This window comes from Suncus etruscus, chromosome 1 (genome assembly GCF_024139225.1).
Source record: "Suncus etruscus isolate mSunEtr1 chromosome 1, mSunEtr1.pri.cur, whole genome shotgun sequence".
Lineage (NCBI taxonomy): Eukaryota > Metazoa > Chordata > Mammalia > Eulipotyphla > Soricidae > Suncus > Suncus etruscus.
In genome coordinates this window covers 150,961,922-150,979,169 of record NC_064848.1, presented here as the reverse complement: position 1 = coordinate 150,979,169, position 17,248 = coordinate 150,961,922, and the positions used below count along the sequence as shown (strand labels likewise).

Genomic DNA, 17,248 nt, shown 5'->3' with positions numbered 1-17,248 from the left:
AAAATCACTTTTAGAAAAAAGACAGAACATACAGGTATTGGCAAGGATGTTGAAAGAAGAGAATCTATGTATGCTATTGTGGAAATCAAATTTCAGGGTTAATTCTGGAAAATTGTATGAATGGGATGTAATATATGACATGCTGGTCATAGCTAATATTGTAGCTGTAAAAATTTTTAGTATAGCTTAACAACAAACACATACACAAAGGTTAACTATATTAGGTGATGTAGAATTAACTGATTATCATTATTTCATTATAAATATGTATGCATCTAAAACATTTATATTATGTACTTTACATATCATTTAATTGTCAATTATACATCAATTGAGCTGAAGGTAGGAATACATTTTTTGATATTTGGTTTTTTGGAAGGGTCACACCCAGTGATGCTCAGGAGATATTCCTGGCTCTGTGTTCAGAAATTACTCCTGCAGGCTCAGGGGATATATGGGATGCCTGGGTGTAAACCTAGGTCAGCCATATGCAAGGTACTCTCTGTGCTATCTCGTTCTGGCCCCTGGAGGTAGGAACATATATTTAAAATGAATAAAATTCAAGGAGTTCATAATTCTGAACTTCTGTAGTCTGGCAGATTCCTGTGTGCATGTAAATTACCACAAAAATTCAGTTGGTCTACATAAGTAACAGAACATGAAGCTATGTATTCTCCCTGGACTCTTTGACTCCTTCTCTGTGATCTGGGATAAGTAAAAATCTGTTTATAGTAGGGAGCAAGTTTTAACATGAAAAAAAAAACTGAAACTAAGTAGAGAAATCCAAGGAAGATAATGCAATATTACTAAGAAAGAAGAGGAAAGAGCCTGTCCAAGAAAGACAGAGGGAAAGAGCCCAAGCATTGAAAATGAGAAGGGATTAAAAAGAGTTAAAAATAAGAAATATGACAGAATGTAGTGTGGTTTTGTTTGTTTGTTTGTTTTTGTGGGGTTTTTGGGTCACAACCAGCAGTGCTCAGGGGTTACTCCTGGCTTTATGCTCAGAAATCACTCAGGCTCAGTGGACCATATGGGATGCCAGGATTCAAACCACTGTCCTGCATGCAAGGCAAATGCCTTACCTCCATGCTATCTCTTTGACCCCAATGTAGTGGTTTTTTAAGTATTATCCAGTGGCAATTTCACAGACCATTGGAATTTGAAAACCTTAAATTTGAAATCACCTATTATTTGTAACCATGAACAAGTAGTCATTTGTGCTCTCTGAGTCTGTATTAGGCCGAGAGTAATGAATACCTACCTTCTAATTAGAAGTGGAAATATGATGCAAAATAATTTTACCCAGATTGCGATAAAGATAAATTCTGTGAGATTATTCCCTTGCTATACCGACCCACAAGACACAAAGGTCTCCAGAAACCTAAGGTTGAACCTTCTTGATAATTATGACACCTCACACCCATCAGTGGCACATTACCTTCACTTGAGTGTCCCAATCTAGAGAACTGTTTATAACAACACCAGGCAAATCAGGCCAGACCTAGTGGAAAGAAAAATGTTCAGAAGAAAGGCATGAGGTAATTTCTCTCATATAGTATTTCCTAAAAATGGTACTACATGGTCTTAGGGGTGATACTTTTTTCAAATTTTCAAGTTGAATTTATTTAGGGAAAAATATATACTATGATAAACACACAGCCCTTTAAAATTCCTTAACCATGCTGATAAATACTACTTTAGAAAGTATTTCTGACTTCAGAACTGGAATGGAGAAGACCAAGAAATACCAGCTGTACCAACTAGCACCCACCATTGAGCTCAGAAATCACCACTGATTATACCTTTCCCCAAACGATGCTTCCATCACTTGGATCTTTGATGAAGACATCATCTTCTTCCCCCCTATTAAATGCAGGATAATATTGAGTCTCATTACCAGAAATGGCTGGATCCTGAAAAGAATTTATAACAGGTCAGGAGAGAAAACCAAAGCAGAGATTTACTCAAAGAATGACTCAAAAAAAATGTTTAGCCTCCACTTCAATGTCTATAAACATTGAGAATAGCATACACAAATTCCTAGATATGTATAAAACTCTCTGTTCTTAACATAGAAGGAAACAGGAAACAAAGCTTTCTCCAGATATCCCCATGGACTTTCCTAAAGATACATTCACATAGAGACTGACCAGAATGAGGATGATTCGCATCCCTTCGTTCTTTATGCGGTTGATCAAATCTGGAAATCCACTAAAATTGGAGCTCAGGGTGAAGTCCAATTGTCGCTCCATGTAGTCAATATCAGAGTATTGCACATCCTGGGGAGGAGAAATTTGCAAAGAAGTTGAGACTTCTGGTTTAAACATCCGACTTTTAGATGAGAAGCACTCTCCATCCATCAACGAATGGTAAATTCCCAAAGATTTCTTTCTTATTCTTTAAAACCCAGTTCTGTTATTTGTTAAGTAGTACAGTCTGAGAAATTTATCTGATTTTCCAGTTTGTTGTCATAAAATAGGAATGGGGAAACTAAATGAAGAAAATAGAGGTTGTTAATACCGGTCTGCTAGGGATATGATAAGGATAAAAGACAGGAATGGATGAGAAATTGCCTTACAAAGGTTAGAAAGATCAGTTCTTTGATGATTGAAACCCTGTTTGTGGGTTCACAAGTGATGGAAAGAGGTGTTTTTTTTTTTGATTTTTGTTTTTTGTTTTTTTGTTTTGTTTTGTTTTAATAGATGCTTCCTCAGCAAAGATCCTTACAATATAGTTGGGATCAGCTCAGAGTTCATGGAAAACTGAGCAGCAGACCCACAAAGGTTTAACCTATAACCACCAAGATAGATTTAATTTGGTTCCAGTATTGTTTTTATCTTAAACAATAGTAGTGTTTGGGAAATATTTTGTTTTGTCCTTATAGCACCAGGGATGTTTTTGAACTAAGAACCTTTAGAAGCAACTTAAGAGATGTGGAAGCATAATATAGTTAAAAAGAACCCTTGGCTGACTATAGGTCCCCATTCATTGGTCAATTATGTGCTTCTAGGATGGATATGATAATCCTCTAGCATGTCTGGGTTGGAGTGAGTTCTTCATGATATTCTATAAAAAAGATCTTTGTAACTTCGTAGATCCCTTCACACACACACACACACACACACACACACACACACAAAAGAAATAAAAAAAAAACAAGACTAGTTCTTATGAGATTTCCAAACTAGTACTCCACATATTAAGAACATACATAGGGGATCTTGGCGGCCACCATATCAGCATACAATGTGGCAATCTCAGTATCATTCTTGTATCCATAGCGACACAGCTGAAACCCCAGAGACCAGTAAGGAACCATCACTGGTCGACCAATCAGCTAGAAGAGGAAATAGAAAATATTGGTCTATTATTAACGGGAAGGAATTAAATAAAGTGAGCAAAAGAAAAGGAACACTTATCTAGTGCCCCAAGTCTCGTAGTCAGGAAATTCAATGTTAAAGAGAAATAACATATAAAAAGCCATGATCTCATCTAAAAGCAAACATCATATTAGACTTGATGACCCTCTCGAGGATTTAAGAAAATCTGATATCAAAAAATATCTTAGCAAATTATCTAATGACACAGAATCTAGATACAAAATGCTTCAATTCTTTTTATAATGTAAGTTTGATAAAAGCCTAACTATTCTTTATGTACTGTAGTTTCTTAACCTACAATTAAAGACAATATTGACATTTGCTTCATACTGTTGTATGGATGATAAAATAAGTAAATATACATAAAGTGTTCTGATAGTTAGTAAATATTTCTGTAACATACTGTAGATTTTATGTACATGTATTGCTGCTGCCAAAACAGCTGTCATGCTCATAGTGACCACCACTATTGACCCATTATACTGACATAGACACCAATTACATCAGAACATCACTACCACTTCAACAACACTAACACCATCACCATTACTATCCTACAGCCATGATCATAATCATCGCTTCTACCACCATTACAATCATCACACCCATCATCATCAACCATCATTATAACTTATAACACCACTATTTTCATGGCCATCATAACCGTGGGCATTGCGACTGTTTATGTCACTCTCCCAGGCATTAGGAGGGTATAAATTGAATGGTTGTTAGAATAGTACTTATCGTTCCTTGATCTATAAGTATGTCTCTCATAAACTTAAACAATTCCATTCATTATATGAGAGCAATATTAATGAATGTGAGGCTGGGAACTCATAATGTACAATTGGATTGTTCGTTAAACAGATGATAAATTAAATTTTCTCCTACCTCAGTGTACTGCTGAGTGACAAGTTCTGGAGTGGGTCCCAAGATTACATAAAAGTCCAGAATTCCCCCTATGGTGCGATATGTTACAGCAGGCATGGGCTGGAATGTTACATCTGAAATAATAGAAAAGAATCGATCAAACTAGAAACCTTCAAGGTGTGAAATTTCCCTTTAATTCATCCAACATTTTCCCTCTTCCTACTTTCCATATTAGATAAAATTGAGTGAAAGTACTTTTATTATATAGACAAAGTTTTAGATAAGTTTTAAAGTCTTCATGGGTCTTTCCTTGATTTTGCCCTTTGGTGAGTCTTATTATCTGATATGCCTGATCATTCTGCTAATTTTACATTATTATTATAGCTTTTGTAGTAGAATAACTGAATACAAAAATTTTTACATGATCTTCATATATTGTCAAAGTTCAGGAGATGACATTTATATAATACTATTGACTCAGCTGTAGAATTTCTTTAGATTTCACCAGTTTTCACATAAATGTTTTCCCACCACTGCCTCCTGATTTTCCACACTTTTCTCAAAATACCATAAAAATTTCCTTCATCAATTAAATCCTGCAGAATAAGCTCTATCCCATAGCTTTATCACTAGTTCAGAATATACTGATATCTCTCACAAGTTGTCCTTTAGACTATTAAGTATTTACTAAGCTTTTCTATAACTTCCTTTGTAATTTTAGATAAATAAGAGTTTAACTTATTCTTATTACCACATGTCATTGAACTAAAATAAACAGAAGGGTTACCCAGAGGGAAAAAAGATTTATAACTGTCCAGAAGACAGGGAGAAGTTAGATCAAGCACATTCTAAAATACCTCAAGGAGGATTTGTTCACAAAATAATAAGAAATGCCTGGCATCCTCTTACCCATGGCATTGCTGTTTAGCAGGAGCACCCCGTGGGCATTACCATCCTCCTCCAGGGCCATGTAGTAGGGTTGGACACCATAAGAATTCTTTAGATACTAAAAAAGTAATGAGGGATAAACAGTTGGTTAAAAGGGAGTGTGTCTTTCTTTGTAAAGGAAAACAAGTGATAAGTAAAAGAGTCTAAAGATTGGCCACTTCTTTAAAAGCAGAATGTACCCTCCAAATGAAGTGTGGGAACACAGCATATGATGGGAATACTATGTGAGTGAGGAGAAGCAAAGTCACAGATAAGTGCTCTGTTCTTACCCCAGGGGGTTCATCTCGAGAAAACATCCCCCAAGTGCGCCAGTTCAAATCTCTCCGGAAAGCTGTGTGCTCATTTTCCCCAAAACCATAGAGATAGGTGGAGGGAAGGCGAGTGGAAATTCGAATGAACATGTCATTGAAAGTGAAGCCAAGGACATGGGAGTCCCATCTGCAATACAAAAAAAGGGGCATATTTCAAAAAGAGTTCAGCCATTCTATTTATTTCAAGCAATTGGCTGTCCAAGGACTATTAAACATTTTATTTCCTCCCTTACCCAGAATACAAGGGAAAACTCTCAAGACTCTTCTTGCCCATTAGAGATACATTTTTTTTTTATTTTCATTGTGGTAGAAGTGAATTACAATTCTCTCACAGTAATATTTGAGGCACAGGGTGGCAATAAATGAGGGGCATTTCCACCACCAGTGTTGTCCTCCCTCCACCGCTATTCCCAGCATGCATCCCACATCTCCTTCCTTTACACCCGTAATGCTAGTGCAACTGTTCCCGCCTTCTACAGCTTGTTGTAGATTGGGTATCGATTCTGTTGTCATTGACTTTGGATTTGGTATTCATGTCTGATCAGTTTTTATTTCCACCAAATGAGCATTCAACTGTCTGGCCTTGGTACCATCGGGGGAAGAAGAAAAAAATAAGGCAAACAAAAAAGAGAAAAACTAGGAGGAGTCCATCTAGGTAGGTTTTATAAATATCCATTTAGAACAAGGAAGGGAAAAAAGAAGAAAGAGGTAGTAAAACAAAACAGAAACAAAAAAACAATAGGGAGTATCAACAAGATTACAAAAAGAATAAACACAGAATAAACCAAAAACCAAAACCATCAGCCAAACCAGGAACTTCTTTTAAAAAAGGGGGGGTGTATTTCTTCTTCTTCCTTTTTTTATTTTTATTTTTGCATAGGCACGGTAGTAGTAGTAGTAGTAGTAGTAGTAGTAGTAGTAGTAGTAGTAGTAGTAGTAGTAGTAGTAGTAGTAACAACAACAACATAGGACTTAGATGCGAAGCCTCCACTACATGGTGATCTGGGAAAAGGGTTGATAAACTTTAGATAAATGGACTAATAAGTATACAGACTAGAAATAGGAGCAATGCTAGCATAATAAAAGGAATAAAAAGTTTTAAAGTATTTTTTTGAAGACTAGAGAGACAAAATAAGCATTAAGGTGTTTGCTTTGCAAATGGCCACCCTGGTTTAATTCGTGGCACCAAACATGGTTCTCCAAGCATGGCCAGGAGTGATCCTGGAGTAGAGAGCCAGGAGTGAGCAAGTCCTGAGCATTAATGAAAGTGAATAAAAGTTAAAAATTAAACTAAATACTTAATTTAATATAACTCCTTGGCTTATAATTCTTAGTGATTTATTTAAAAATCACATGAATATAATTCATCTCCCAGCTTCACCTCACACCACATATTATTGCCTTCTTCTTTATAACTAAGTTCAACCCCATTGGATTTTTATTTCTTTTATTACACTAGCATTGCTCCTATATATCATATATATATATATATATATATATATATATATATCATTGCTCCTCAAAATAAGTCTGTATACTTATTAGTCCATTTGTCTAAAGTTTACCAACCCTTCTTCCAGATCACCATGTAGTGGAGTCTTCTCATCAAAGTCCTATATTATTATTATTATTATTATTATTATTATTAAAATTAACTTTATTATAATTTAGGTATCAAGTTTACAATGGTGTTAACATTTATCCAACTTCATCACCACCAAAGTGTCCAAGATCCTCCACCAATACCCATATATTACTTCAAGTCTACCTTTTCACTTTTACACCAATCTTTTCCCACTGGATTTGGAGATCTCAGTTTGATAATCCAAGGCCAAGTGTTTGTAATTGTTATATTCTATTTCCTTGCTTTTTTTCGTTCTATAAACCAAAGATAAGTCAGATCCACTAGTATTTGTCCTTCTCCCTCTGACTTATTTCATTTAACATGATATCCTCTAGATCCATTCAAACCGCAGCAAACAAGATTTCATCTTTTCTCATATCTCCATAGTATTCCATGTGTATACATTCCTCAAATTTCTTTATCTATTCACTAATCAGCGGGTACTTAAAATGTTTTGCATTCTAGCTATTGCACTTAGTGTTGCAATGAATATCAATGCCACTGAATGATATACAAAAGTTCATCTAAAGTGAATTGAAAACATCAGAGATTCATAAAATACATTGAGAAAATATATGTGTAACTTTACAAGCTATGGTCCTCAAAGCTATTTTTTAATTATTTTACACCATTAGCAAAAATAACAAATAAAAATTTAAATTGGAAGTATATAAATTACAGAGATTTTACATGCTCAAAATAAAAAGATATCCTACTTTTTAGGACAAAATATTCACACAACATACATCAGATAAAGGACTAATATCCAGAATACATAAAGAACTCACAATGCTCCACAACAAAAATAATTTTCATAATGAAATAGGGAAAAAAGATAAATAGGTATTTCCCTAAAGTTAAAGAAATTTTGATGACCATGTCAAAAGATATATGAAAATGTGTTTATCGTCATTTATTAAGGCAATAAAAATCAAAATCACAATGAGCCATCATTTAACATTATGGAAAATGGTATATATTAAAAGAACAGAAATGATCACTTTTGTGTAGGATACAGTGGAAACGGAATCTTATTAACTGTTGGTGGGAAGATATATAGCTTCCTTATAACTCGTGATTTATTTCTTGACATCTATCTCCAAAATACAAACATTCATTTTGAACAGCTTCTGTTTTAATGTCACTTCCTTAAAGAGACCTATTTTAAACAGTGTCAAAAAATACTATCATATGGTCACCAGCTTCTTTTTCATTTTATTTTTTGGTTTTGGGGTCACACCCAGAGTGTTCAGGGGTTACTCCTGGCTTTGTGCTCAAGAATCACTCTGGAAGGCTAGGGATTACCATATTGGGTGCCAGGAATTGAACCTGTGGTCGACTGCATGCAAAACAAACATTCTATTCATTATACTATCTCTTCAGCCTGATCACCTCGATCTTTTTTCTACATACCAGTTGTCACCATCTATACACCCTTGTATATACTTTTAACTTATGCTTGTTATTTACTAATTAAAATGTTTTCATGATTAAAGAAATTTCATCTTCTATAACCACCTCTATAACATTTGTTAAACGAATCCTATGGTTTCTGCCACTGCCACAATAATTCTTCTGAGAAGGCTAAATATATTTTAGAATTGTCATAAAATAAATATTATCTATAAATCTAAAAATGTATGATGTGATGTTTTGAATCAGAATATGACCTACAACAATCAATTCCAAATCAGATATGGAGTTACTTACATGACAGTCCCTGTATTTTTCCGAATAATTAGAATCCCAAATGGATTTTCTTCTATGCGAACTACATAAAGTCTACCATCAGGTGTGCTGGATGGAGCATTTGGCAAATTGAGAGGGACTGGGACTTCATAGCGTTTATTGTTGGGATCATAAATCTAGAACAGAGAAAATAAATTGTAGGTAAGTATAGTACTCTTGAAACCTATTTCTCTGTTCCCTTTATAGAACCTTGATATTTTTAATTGTTTATTTAAGCACTCACAAAGGTTGCAAAATAGTTCATTGTTGGGTTTCACTTATACAATGTACACCATCCTTCACTGTTCCTGTTTTCCTTCCACCACTCACCATTCTGCCTTGAACTAGGGAAGAAAATTTGCTTTTCTCTCTCTCTCTCTCTCTCTCTCTCTCTCTCTCTCTCTCTCTCTCTCTCTCTCTCTCTCTCTCTCTCTCTCTCTCTCTCTCTCTCTCTCTCTCTCTCCCTGTCTCTCACTCTCTCTCCCTCCCTCCCTCTCTCTCTCTCCCTCTCTTCTTTTTGGCACTGTGGTTTGTACTATTATTAATGGAGGGGTTCTTGTCTGTTAATTTCTCCATGTTCAATGCCAAGATCTTGTCCAAAGTGATCAGCTCAAACTATCATTGTTCTAGTAGGACCTCCTTTACTCTAGCTATATTCACTGTTCTTTGTTCTTTGTGGCGAGTTTTCTACTCTAGGCTGGACCTCCTGACCTTTGTCTATATTGTCTCTGTGTATTATTAGCATACCATCTCTTAAAGCCTTGATATTTTTTTACAGAATCAGAAAGCTATAGTATATTGACTTCTTTATGTTCATGACACTTAGTATTTTATTTACATATCAAAGAATATCATATTTAATATTTTATCTAAATTTTTGTTTTATTTTAAAGCATCTATCAATATAGAAATACCTTGATATGGGTGCTCTCTTAAAATCAATCTGGGTATATTTTTCAAGGCTGTATTCTCCCTTGATATATATACCTTGCTTGTCTTTTCTTTGTTTTCTTATTTCATTCTGTTCTCTTTTGAGTATATAATTTTCTCTTTCCCTTACATCTTTCCAAATGAGTTTTAATAAAAAAAAAAACATCTTGCTTCACAAAAACAATGAAAATCAGTATTATATGTTTGGGGTATCTATAAATATACTATTAGGTACATCAGATTTAAATGTATGAATATATACAAATACCTAAAAACTTTCACATTGGATAAAATAATACTTCCAAAACATGAACTCTACTTAATTAGAACAATTGTAGCTTAGTTGTTCTTGCTAAATGGATTAATTGAGTATCCGCTTTTATTTATGTTTGACATACTACTTGATTGTGGGAATAACTAAACTGCAGAAGACGTAATTGTTTTTAAGAGGAAACTGCTCATGGAAATAAATGAGAGAAATCACCATACTAGAACTCTGGAAATGTTCAGTGAGAGTGCAGGAAGAAAATGCCTGCTGCTATTTCTAGGAGATGAACATATAATAAGGGAAAACATGGCTGAGTCTGAAAAGCTCTGCATCTATTAACCAAATAGAGAAAAAAAGATTAAAAAAATTTTCATTGACACAGATAATTAAACTAGGTCAGAAAGAGGCAAATAGTCTGAAGAGATCTAGTAGATGACCAGGACATACAGCAGTGAAGAGGTTTTGCTGGAATTGCAGGTAAATTTATTTTTATTTTATGACCAATCCAAGCCTCCCATGTGTCTCAGCACTATGATGGTCAATTTATGATGATTTGAAAACAGCATTATGCCTCATTAGAATTTGTAAAAGAATCTAGTAGAATTTGACATGAGATTATGACAAGCTTTTATTTTTATTTTTAATATATTTTTATTGAGAGCAATGTGAATTGCAAGTTTTCACAGTTGTATTTCAGGTGCATAGTGACAGTGAGTTAGCTTCATTCCCACCACCATGTTGACTTCCCTCTGCCATAGTTCCCAGTATTCTATACCTCCACCCTTAGCCCTCTTGACTGCTAGTGTAATAGGTCCCTTTAGTGTATAGCTTGTTATAGTTTGAATATCTTAATTGTATTGTTGTTAACTTTGGCTTGGAAATTTAGGTTTGGCTTTTTTTATTTATACTCAATTGCTCCTGAGACCATTATGGCAAGTCTTTTAGACAAGCCACACTGAGTTCACTCATTCATTCACTCACTTTTAATATACATCTGAATACTATTAACCAGATTATCTGCTAAAGTTAAGAAACAAAGACGAAAAGATAATACCTATCTTTGCAGAACAATTTACCAGAGAAATATCCATAAAGGCAACTCATCAGTAACTGGTAGGTATTTTATTTATACAAAATAAAAGATCATTATTCCATAATAGCTACTCACAGATATCCCGAATTCTGTATCATAATCTTATTTTACCCAAGTCCAAACTTTTCAATATTCCCATTCCAATTAATGTTGTATAGAGTGCAAAGTAGGGACCTGCTGCTTTTCCATCTGTCCAAATTGTCATCAGTCACCAGACCCTAGCATCCTACTTCCTAATTCTCTCAAAGGTTAACATTGTTTTATATCTCCTGTCCTGCACCTGGTCTGATTTAGTTCGATCCCTCACATCAGTCACTGATCACATTCTAATTTATCTCTTCTTTGCATTATTGTCCTCCCAATCGTTTTCCTTAAAAATTAGTTTTCCAAAAGACATTAGTTTTTGCAAGTTGCAAATTAGAAGTGATCCCTGTGTACTGGGATCACTCTCAGATAATAAATATGGTAGCCTAGATAGCTGAGAAGAGCATTCTTCTTTCAGCATACGGTTACCATGACTAATAAAGTTTAGTGGAACTGGAAGATTCTACCAATCCTTAACATATACACTGTAAACACATACCTTGAACTGCAGCATGTCATTCTTATGGTAGATGACACTCAGACGGAGGCTACTCACAGGTGTGGAGGGGAAAGCACTGGCCTGAGCCCGAGACCTTAAGGAAAGAAGAGCTGTAGCACCATGTGGCTCATACTGAATATCATGGACAGTGTACAGATTGTCAGAAAAAAAGCAATAAGGGACTCTCTCAGTCTTGGATTCCTGAAAAGAAAAGTCAGAATTAACACATGGACCAAAGATTATCAAATATAAAGTTTGAGAAGGTATTTTACAGGAAGGAAAATCAGACATTTTTCAAGGCATTAAACTCTATTACTAATGCATAACCAGAGTTCTGATTTTCCTAAACCATATGCATTCCTCAATAATGGCATTCTTCAAATTTCTGATCACTATGTAAATATGTGTAATAAATAAAAACATTGGGGACTGGAGCAATACATGGGTGGGGTATTTGTCAAGCATGAGGCCAACCTGGATTCTATCCCTGGTATCCTGTATGTCCCCCCCCCCACACACACACACAGCCTGCCAGGAGTGACTATTGAGTGCAGAGCAAGAAGTAACCCCTGAGATCTGCTGAGTGTGGCTCAAAGATAGATAGATAGATAGATAGATAGATAGATAGATAGATAGATAGATAGATAGATAGATAGATAGATAGATAGATAGATAGATAGATAGATAGATAGATGATAAAGATATTGCCTTCTGTCCCCACTGAGCTTTCACATTCAGATAAAACATGTTTTTTTAATTAGGTCTATTTTGGAAATCCTTTATTTCTAAGAATTTTATGGAGTGGCATGGATGCTAGTGCTATGATCATGAAATTGTAAAGTATAGAGGGTCTTAATGTTTATTAATACAGTCTTTACCTCCCAGGTACAACCACGGGCAATGCATTTCTCTTCAGTAACACCATCCTGATCAGGATAACAATCTATTTTATCTTCATCCCTCTTTGAATATTCCCACTCCAAGGTGTATGCTTCTCCCAGGTTAAGGACAAGGTTAGTGATGCTGGCCATCTGTAGGAATAAGAAAGAGCAAGAAAAGGTATGTTCAGGACTTTGGAGAACTGATCTGGGTACCTTACAACATAGTTCTTCAACATTTTTACACCAGAATCTGTCCTGACTACAGTTCCTTGAATAGGACATTATAACCAAGGCAGCACACTAGTGGTTTTCTGATAAGTCCTGGTCCATGGACTGGTGGATTATTCAAAGTCTGATCACAAGTTCAATACAAACTGATTTTTTCCAAAAAGTAAATCTTATCTATTGTATGTGTATACTAACTGATTAACACAAAGCAATTTTTAATCCTTAGATGGGCTTGTTCTACTATCTCAATCTGAGTGTTTTTCTGGGTAAATGTACTTTCTAGAAAAATCATACTTGTTCAGGACTACATTGTTCATTGCCCACTTCATATAAAAGTTCCCCCTTTTACTCATTTTTTTGTTTGCAAAACAAAATTCCTAAATCAGAACTAAATGTCGAACTCACAGAATACTGCTTGAATATTCATAGGCAAGTACAAGTTCAGTGGGATCTAACTTGTACTATTAGCTGTAACTACTAACTAGTAACTTATACAAGTGAGATATCTTGTTTTAAGGGACTATTTCCTCACTTTTAATTTTTACTTCATAAATGTTCTTTTATCCTGCTGAAATTTCATTATAGCCGCAATTGAGCAGCTACTTCCAATCACAAAAGAAAAAAAATTCCTCAACTCTGTCAACTTTCAGCCCTGAACCAGTAGTGCCACTTTCAAATTTATGGGGGAAAATCTCTAGAATCATTTAGGCCTACTTTTCTTCTAAGCCCATTCCCCACAGTCCTGACTTTTCTCTTCTTTCTCAGAGAGAACAGCAGAATGTAGTTTTGGGGATGGTAAATAAGACAGTCAGGATAAAAAATAAGTAATTTTCTTTATTCCACAGTCTCAGCCCCTCTTTAATTCATTCTAACCTCAGGTCTTTCTGCTCTCCTAATCTTTTGATTTTTCTACCCAAGTCTTAAAGCATGCCTAGTTCTTTTTGAATAATGCAATTTTGTCAAAAAAAAAAAAGAAAAAGAAAAAAGAACATCATAAACTATGAAAGCCCTGATCATATCTCCACAAAATGGGATGTAATTTACCTGTAGTTTATGATCATAAGTGACTTGATGAGACATTTGAATTGGAGCACCATTGTGTTTCACTGTGATGTTGTTAATCTGTGGTATCCCAAGAATTTTAATATCTTTAAATGCTAAGTTATTGGGGTCTTTGTAGGTTGATGACAAAACCTTCATCTCCAAGCGATTCTTTAAAACAAGTAAACACATTTATTTGTCAATAGTGCACAGGCTATCAAATGATACATCCTAGATCACATACCCAAAACTGTCTGATTAGGCTTAGCCATTATTACTAATGTGTGCTCATGAAATTCAAACCTACATTAATAACTCCATGTATATAAGAGAGATAATATATATACATGTATACCTACACAGACAATTGTTCTTAAAACAGAACTTGAAAACACTGATGCTTTGACTTTGTCTCTTTTTTATTATGAGTGATTAAAGTATTATAAGCTAAATCATAATTGAAATATGCTCACATATAGTCATAAATGCACACAGGACTACTTTACACTCAAACTAGCTAATTTTCAGATAAGAGACCACACTTAAATTTATAAAAATATGCTCTTGAAGAACCAGAAAGAGAATTGAAAGGGTTGGAGCATATGCTTGGTATATAAGAGAGCAGGTTTGTTCCTCAACACCAATTACATGATCCCCCAATCACTGTACTTGAACTATCTATCACTTATCACAACAATAGAATAATAGCAACAAATATACATGTTTATATATACACATATATACATACAATACTCACTTGGGTGACAGAAAACTCATAAAAGATATATTGTTTACTGGCCACAGTATCTGAAAATAAGAGAAAAACAAGTCAGACTGCTGCCCAACTGCCAAAAAAGAACATATTTACCCTGGTTCTCTTGAAGTTACTTCTGAAAAGTAACCATAGTCTCCTAGACCAAGTCATTCCTTTTCCATTTCTTCCCACCCTTCACATCAAAAAGGCTCCAAGTTTTTCCATTGCATATCTCACTGGTAAATGTATTCCCTATGTGTAAACCATAGTAGCATTAGTGTATCAGTATCAGGAAAAATTGGCTAAGGTGGCCCAAAGCTAGATCTAGGCACCTTTGCAAAATGCCTTCCTATGTTCTCACTAACAAGAGTGTATCTTTCATATTGTTGACCTTAGTTCATAGTATTTGAGGGATCAAATGACAAGAAAAGCCATTAAAGCTTCTCATTCAGAAGCTTTTTAATAATACATAAAAAAAGGTCAAGAACAATATAGTTTAGTCATGGAAAAATTCTAAAAGGTAGATGTGTATTTTCTTTTCACCTTTGGTCCCTCTACCACCAGCCCTAAATACTATGACTCAAATCACACTTCTCAAGAATGATTAATATTCTCATGCCTAGTGAGATTTCTACTACAACAGAATGGCGAATAACTCAAAGATAAAGGTTTGGAAACAAAAAACACGATTGTCATAGCCCTCACCTCTCGATTCCCCATCATCCCAGAACAGTTCGCCTTTAGCTTCTTTCTTCTCATCCAGGGCAATGATAAGACCAAGGGGGTTCCGCCGACTGTGGAAAATAAGATATATACTTAAAATTTTAGGCTTAGGAGTCAAATAATTTTTCAAAACAAGGTGAGAATGTGTCTACAGATTTCAACTAGTGAAGATTAATCACAGCAGATGGTTCTGTGTTTCTTCATATCCAGTGGAAAGATCAGCAGGAGCCTTATAAAGTTTAACCAATGGACTTTTCAGTCACCTGAGATAAGAATAGTCCAATGAAGAGCAGAGGCTGGGATTTAAGCACCAGATTACTGCAAAAGCAACAATTAAAGTTCTGGATGCAGTTATTCTTTATAATAAAGATAATTAGAAAAGAAAGAAATCTTAGTAATAATTGGTTCAGCATCATAAGTAGAGATTAAATTAAAAGGGCCTGAAATGTAAAACATTTGTCTTGCATGTTTGAAGTCCTGGGTTCAGACCTCAGTTTCACGAAAATTAAAAAAATTATCAAATATACATAAGCAGTGTTCATTACAGTTGGAGACTTACATACAGGCTTCCCTAATAAAGAATTTTTGGACTCCAAAACAAAATAATTCATTAAGAACCACTTTATGAATTAAGAATTTTCCTGATTTGATTTCCAGTTTGTTTTGTGAGGAGAAAGAAACAATCTGGTGTCCAGCTTTAAAAAATTTAGGAAACATAAAATACTACTTTACAAGTATTAAATATTGGTGAAAGAAATAACTATAGAGAAAGGCAATTATATTCATGGTTTTCAACTGCTAGTCTGCAGATGTTAAAAGGTTTAAACCACCTATCTTTTAATTTCCTGCTCCTGCTAAACCCCCAGTTACCCTGTTTCTCCTTATTGTAGTAGTTTACAATTCCGATTTCCACTCTGCTCTCTGCTATTAGGTTCCATTATTAATCAGGTTACTGGTTTTCATATAACACAAGGGTACTGAGAGACTTTCTTACTAAAAACGTTCAAAAACAAGTAGGCCACACATTTATGAAGGATCTTCAATATTATAAGAAAAATTCAACTATTTTAGTCAATAAAACAGAAAGCAAAGAGTGACACAGAAGCAAAAGTACTTAAAAGAATCCAGAATAACATTTTGAGGAGTTCAAAAATCTAGGTGATACAAAAAAAAAAAAAAAAAAAAAAAACTCATGCTCAAATACTGTCTAATTCCAGGTGACATACAACACAAAATTCTTGACCTCTGGCAGATCAGAGTACTGGCTTCCAGTCCAAAAGAGAAAATTTATCTTTTAAGGGAGGAACCCACATTTAGATCATCAAATTAAAAAACAAGTTGCTAATTAATAACAAGGAAACTGACGAATGCATAGTTATATTCTTAAAATGGACTTGAGGTAATATACTTGTCAGATACAGAGTATAAAATAACATTAAATGAAATACTTAATATTATAGATAAAAGAAAAAACTAAGGTGCAAAAGTTCAGAAAAAAATATTCACAAAGTTGGCTGTGGCAGTACTTCCTCTGCTGGAAGTATTGGGATATTCTCTGCAAGTAAAATCTGAGTTAAATGTGGAGGAACATTATGACATACCAAGGCAAAGGTTAAAAGAAGAGTAAGAAGCACTGACATCTAATGTAGTAAATTAGGGTCCAGAGAGATAGTGCAGAGTTAGGGCATTTGCTTTGCATGTGGCCAACCAGGATTCATTCCCTGGTGTCCCATATGGTCCCCTGGGGATGATTCCTGAGCAAAGAGCCAGGAGTAACCTTTGAGCACAGCCAGATATAGCCCAAAAACCACAAATAAAAATAGAAAACTAAATGTAGTAAAATACATAGGTATGATTGGGAATTTATTTTGGTGTGACTTGTCCTT

At 34.7% G+C, this 17,248-nt stretch overlaps 1 protein-coding gene across 1 annotated transcript in view; it reads right to left on the bottom strand.

The window, feature by feature from the left end:
* The window catches only part of MGAM (maltase-glucoamylase), a 166,137-nt gene that overhangs the window by 114,188 nt on the left and 34,701 nt on the right, over positions 1–17,248 (bottom strand). Inside the window, 13 exon segments of the mRNA XM_049784114.1 lie at positions 1,439–1,501; positions 1,803–1,913; positions 2,151–2,279; positions 3,212–3,337; positions 4,272–4,384; positions 5,160–5,256; positions 5,468–5,636; positions 8,844–8,998; positions 11,736–11,936; positions 12,614–12,766; positions 13,889–14,056; positions 14,643–14,692; positions 15,345–15,433. Coding sequence (XP_049640071.1) covers positions 1,439–1,501; positions 1,803–1,913; positions 2,151–2,279; positions 3,212–3,337; positions 4,272–4,384; positions 5,160–5,256; positions 5,468–5,636; positions 8,844–8,998; positions 11,736–11,936; positions 12,614–12,766; positions 13,889–14,056; positions 14,643–14,692; positions 15,345–15,433 — 1,624 coding nt within the window.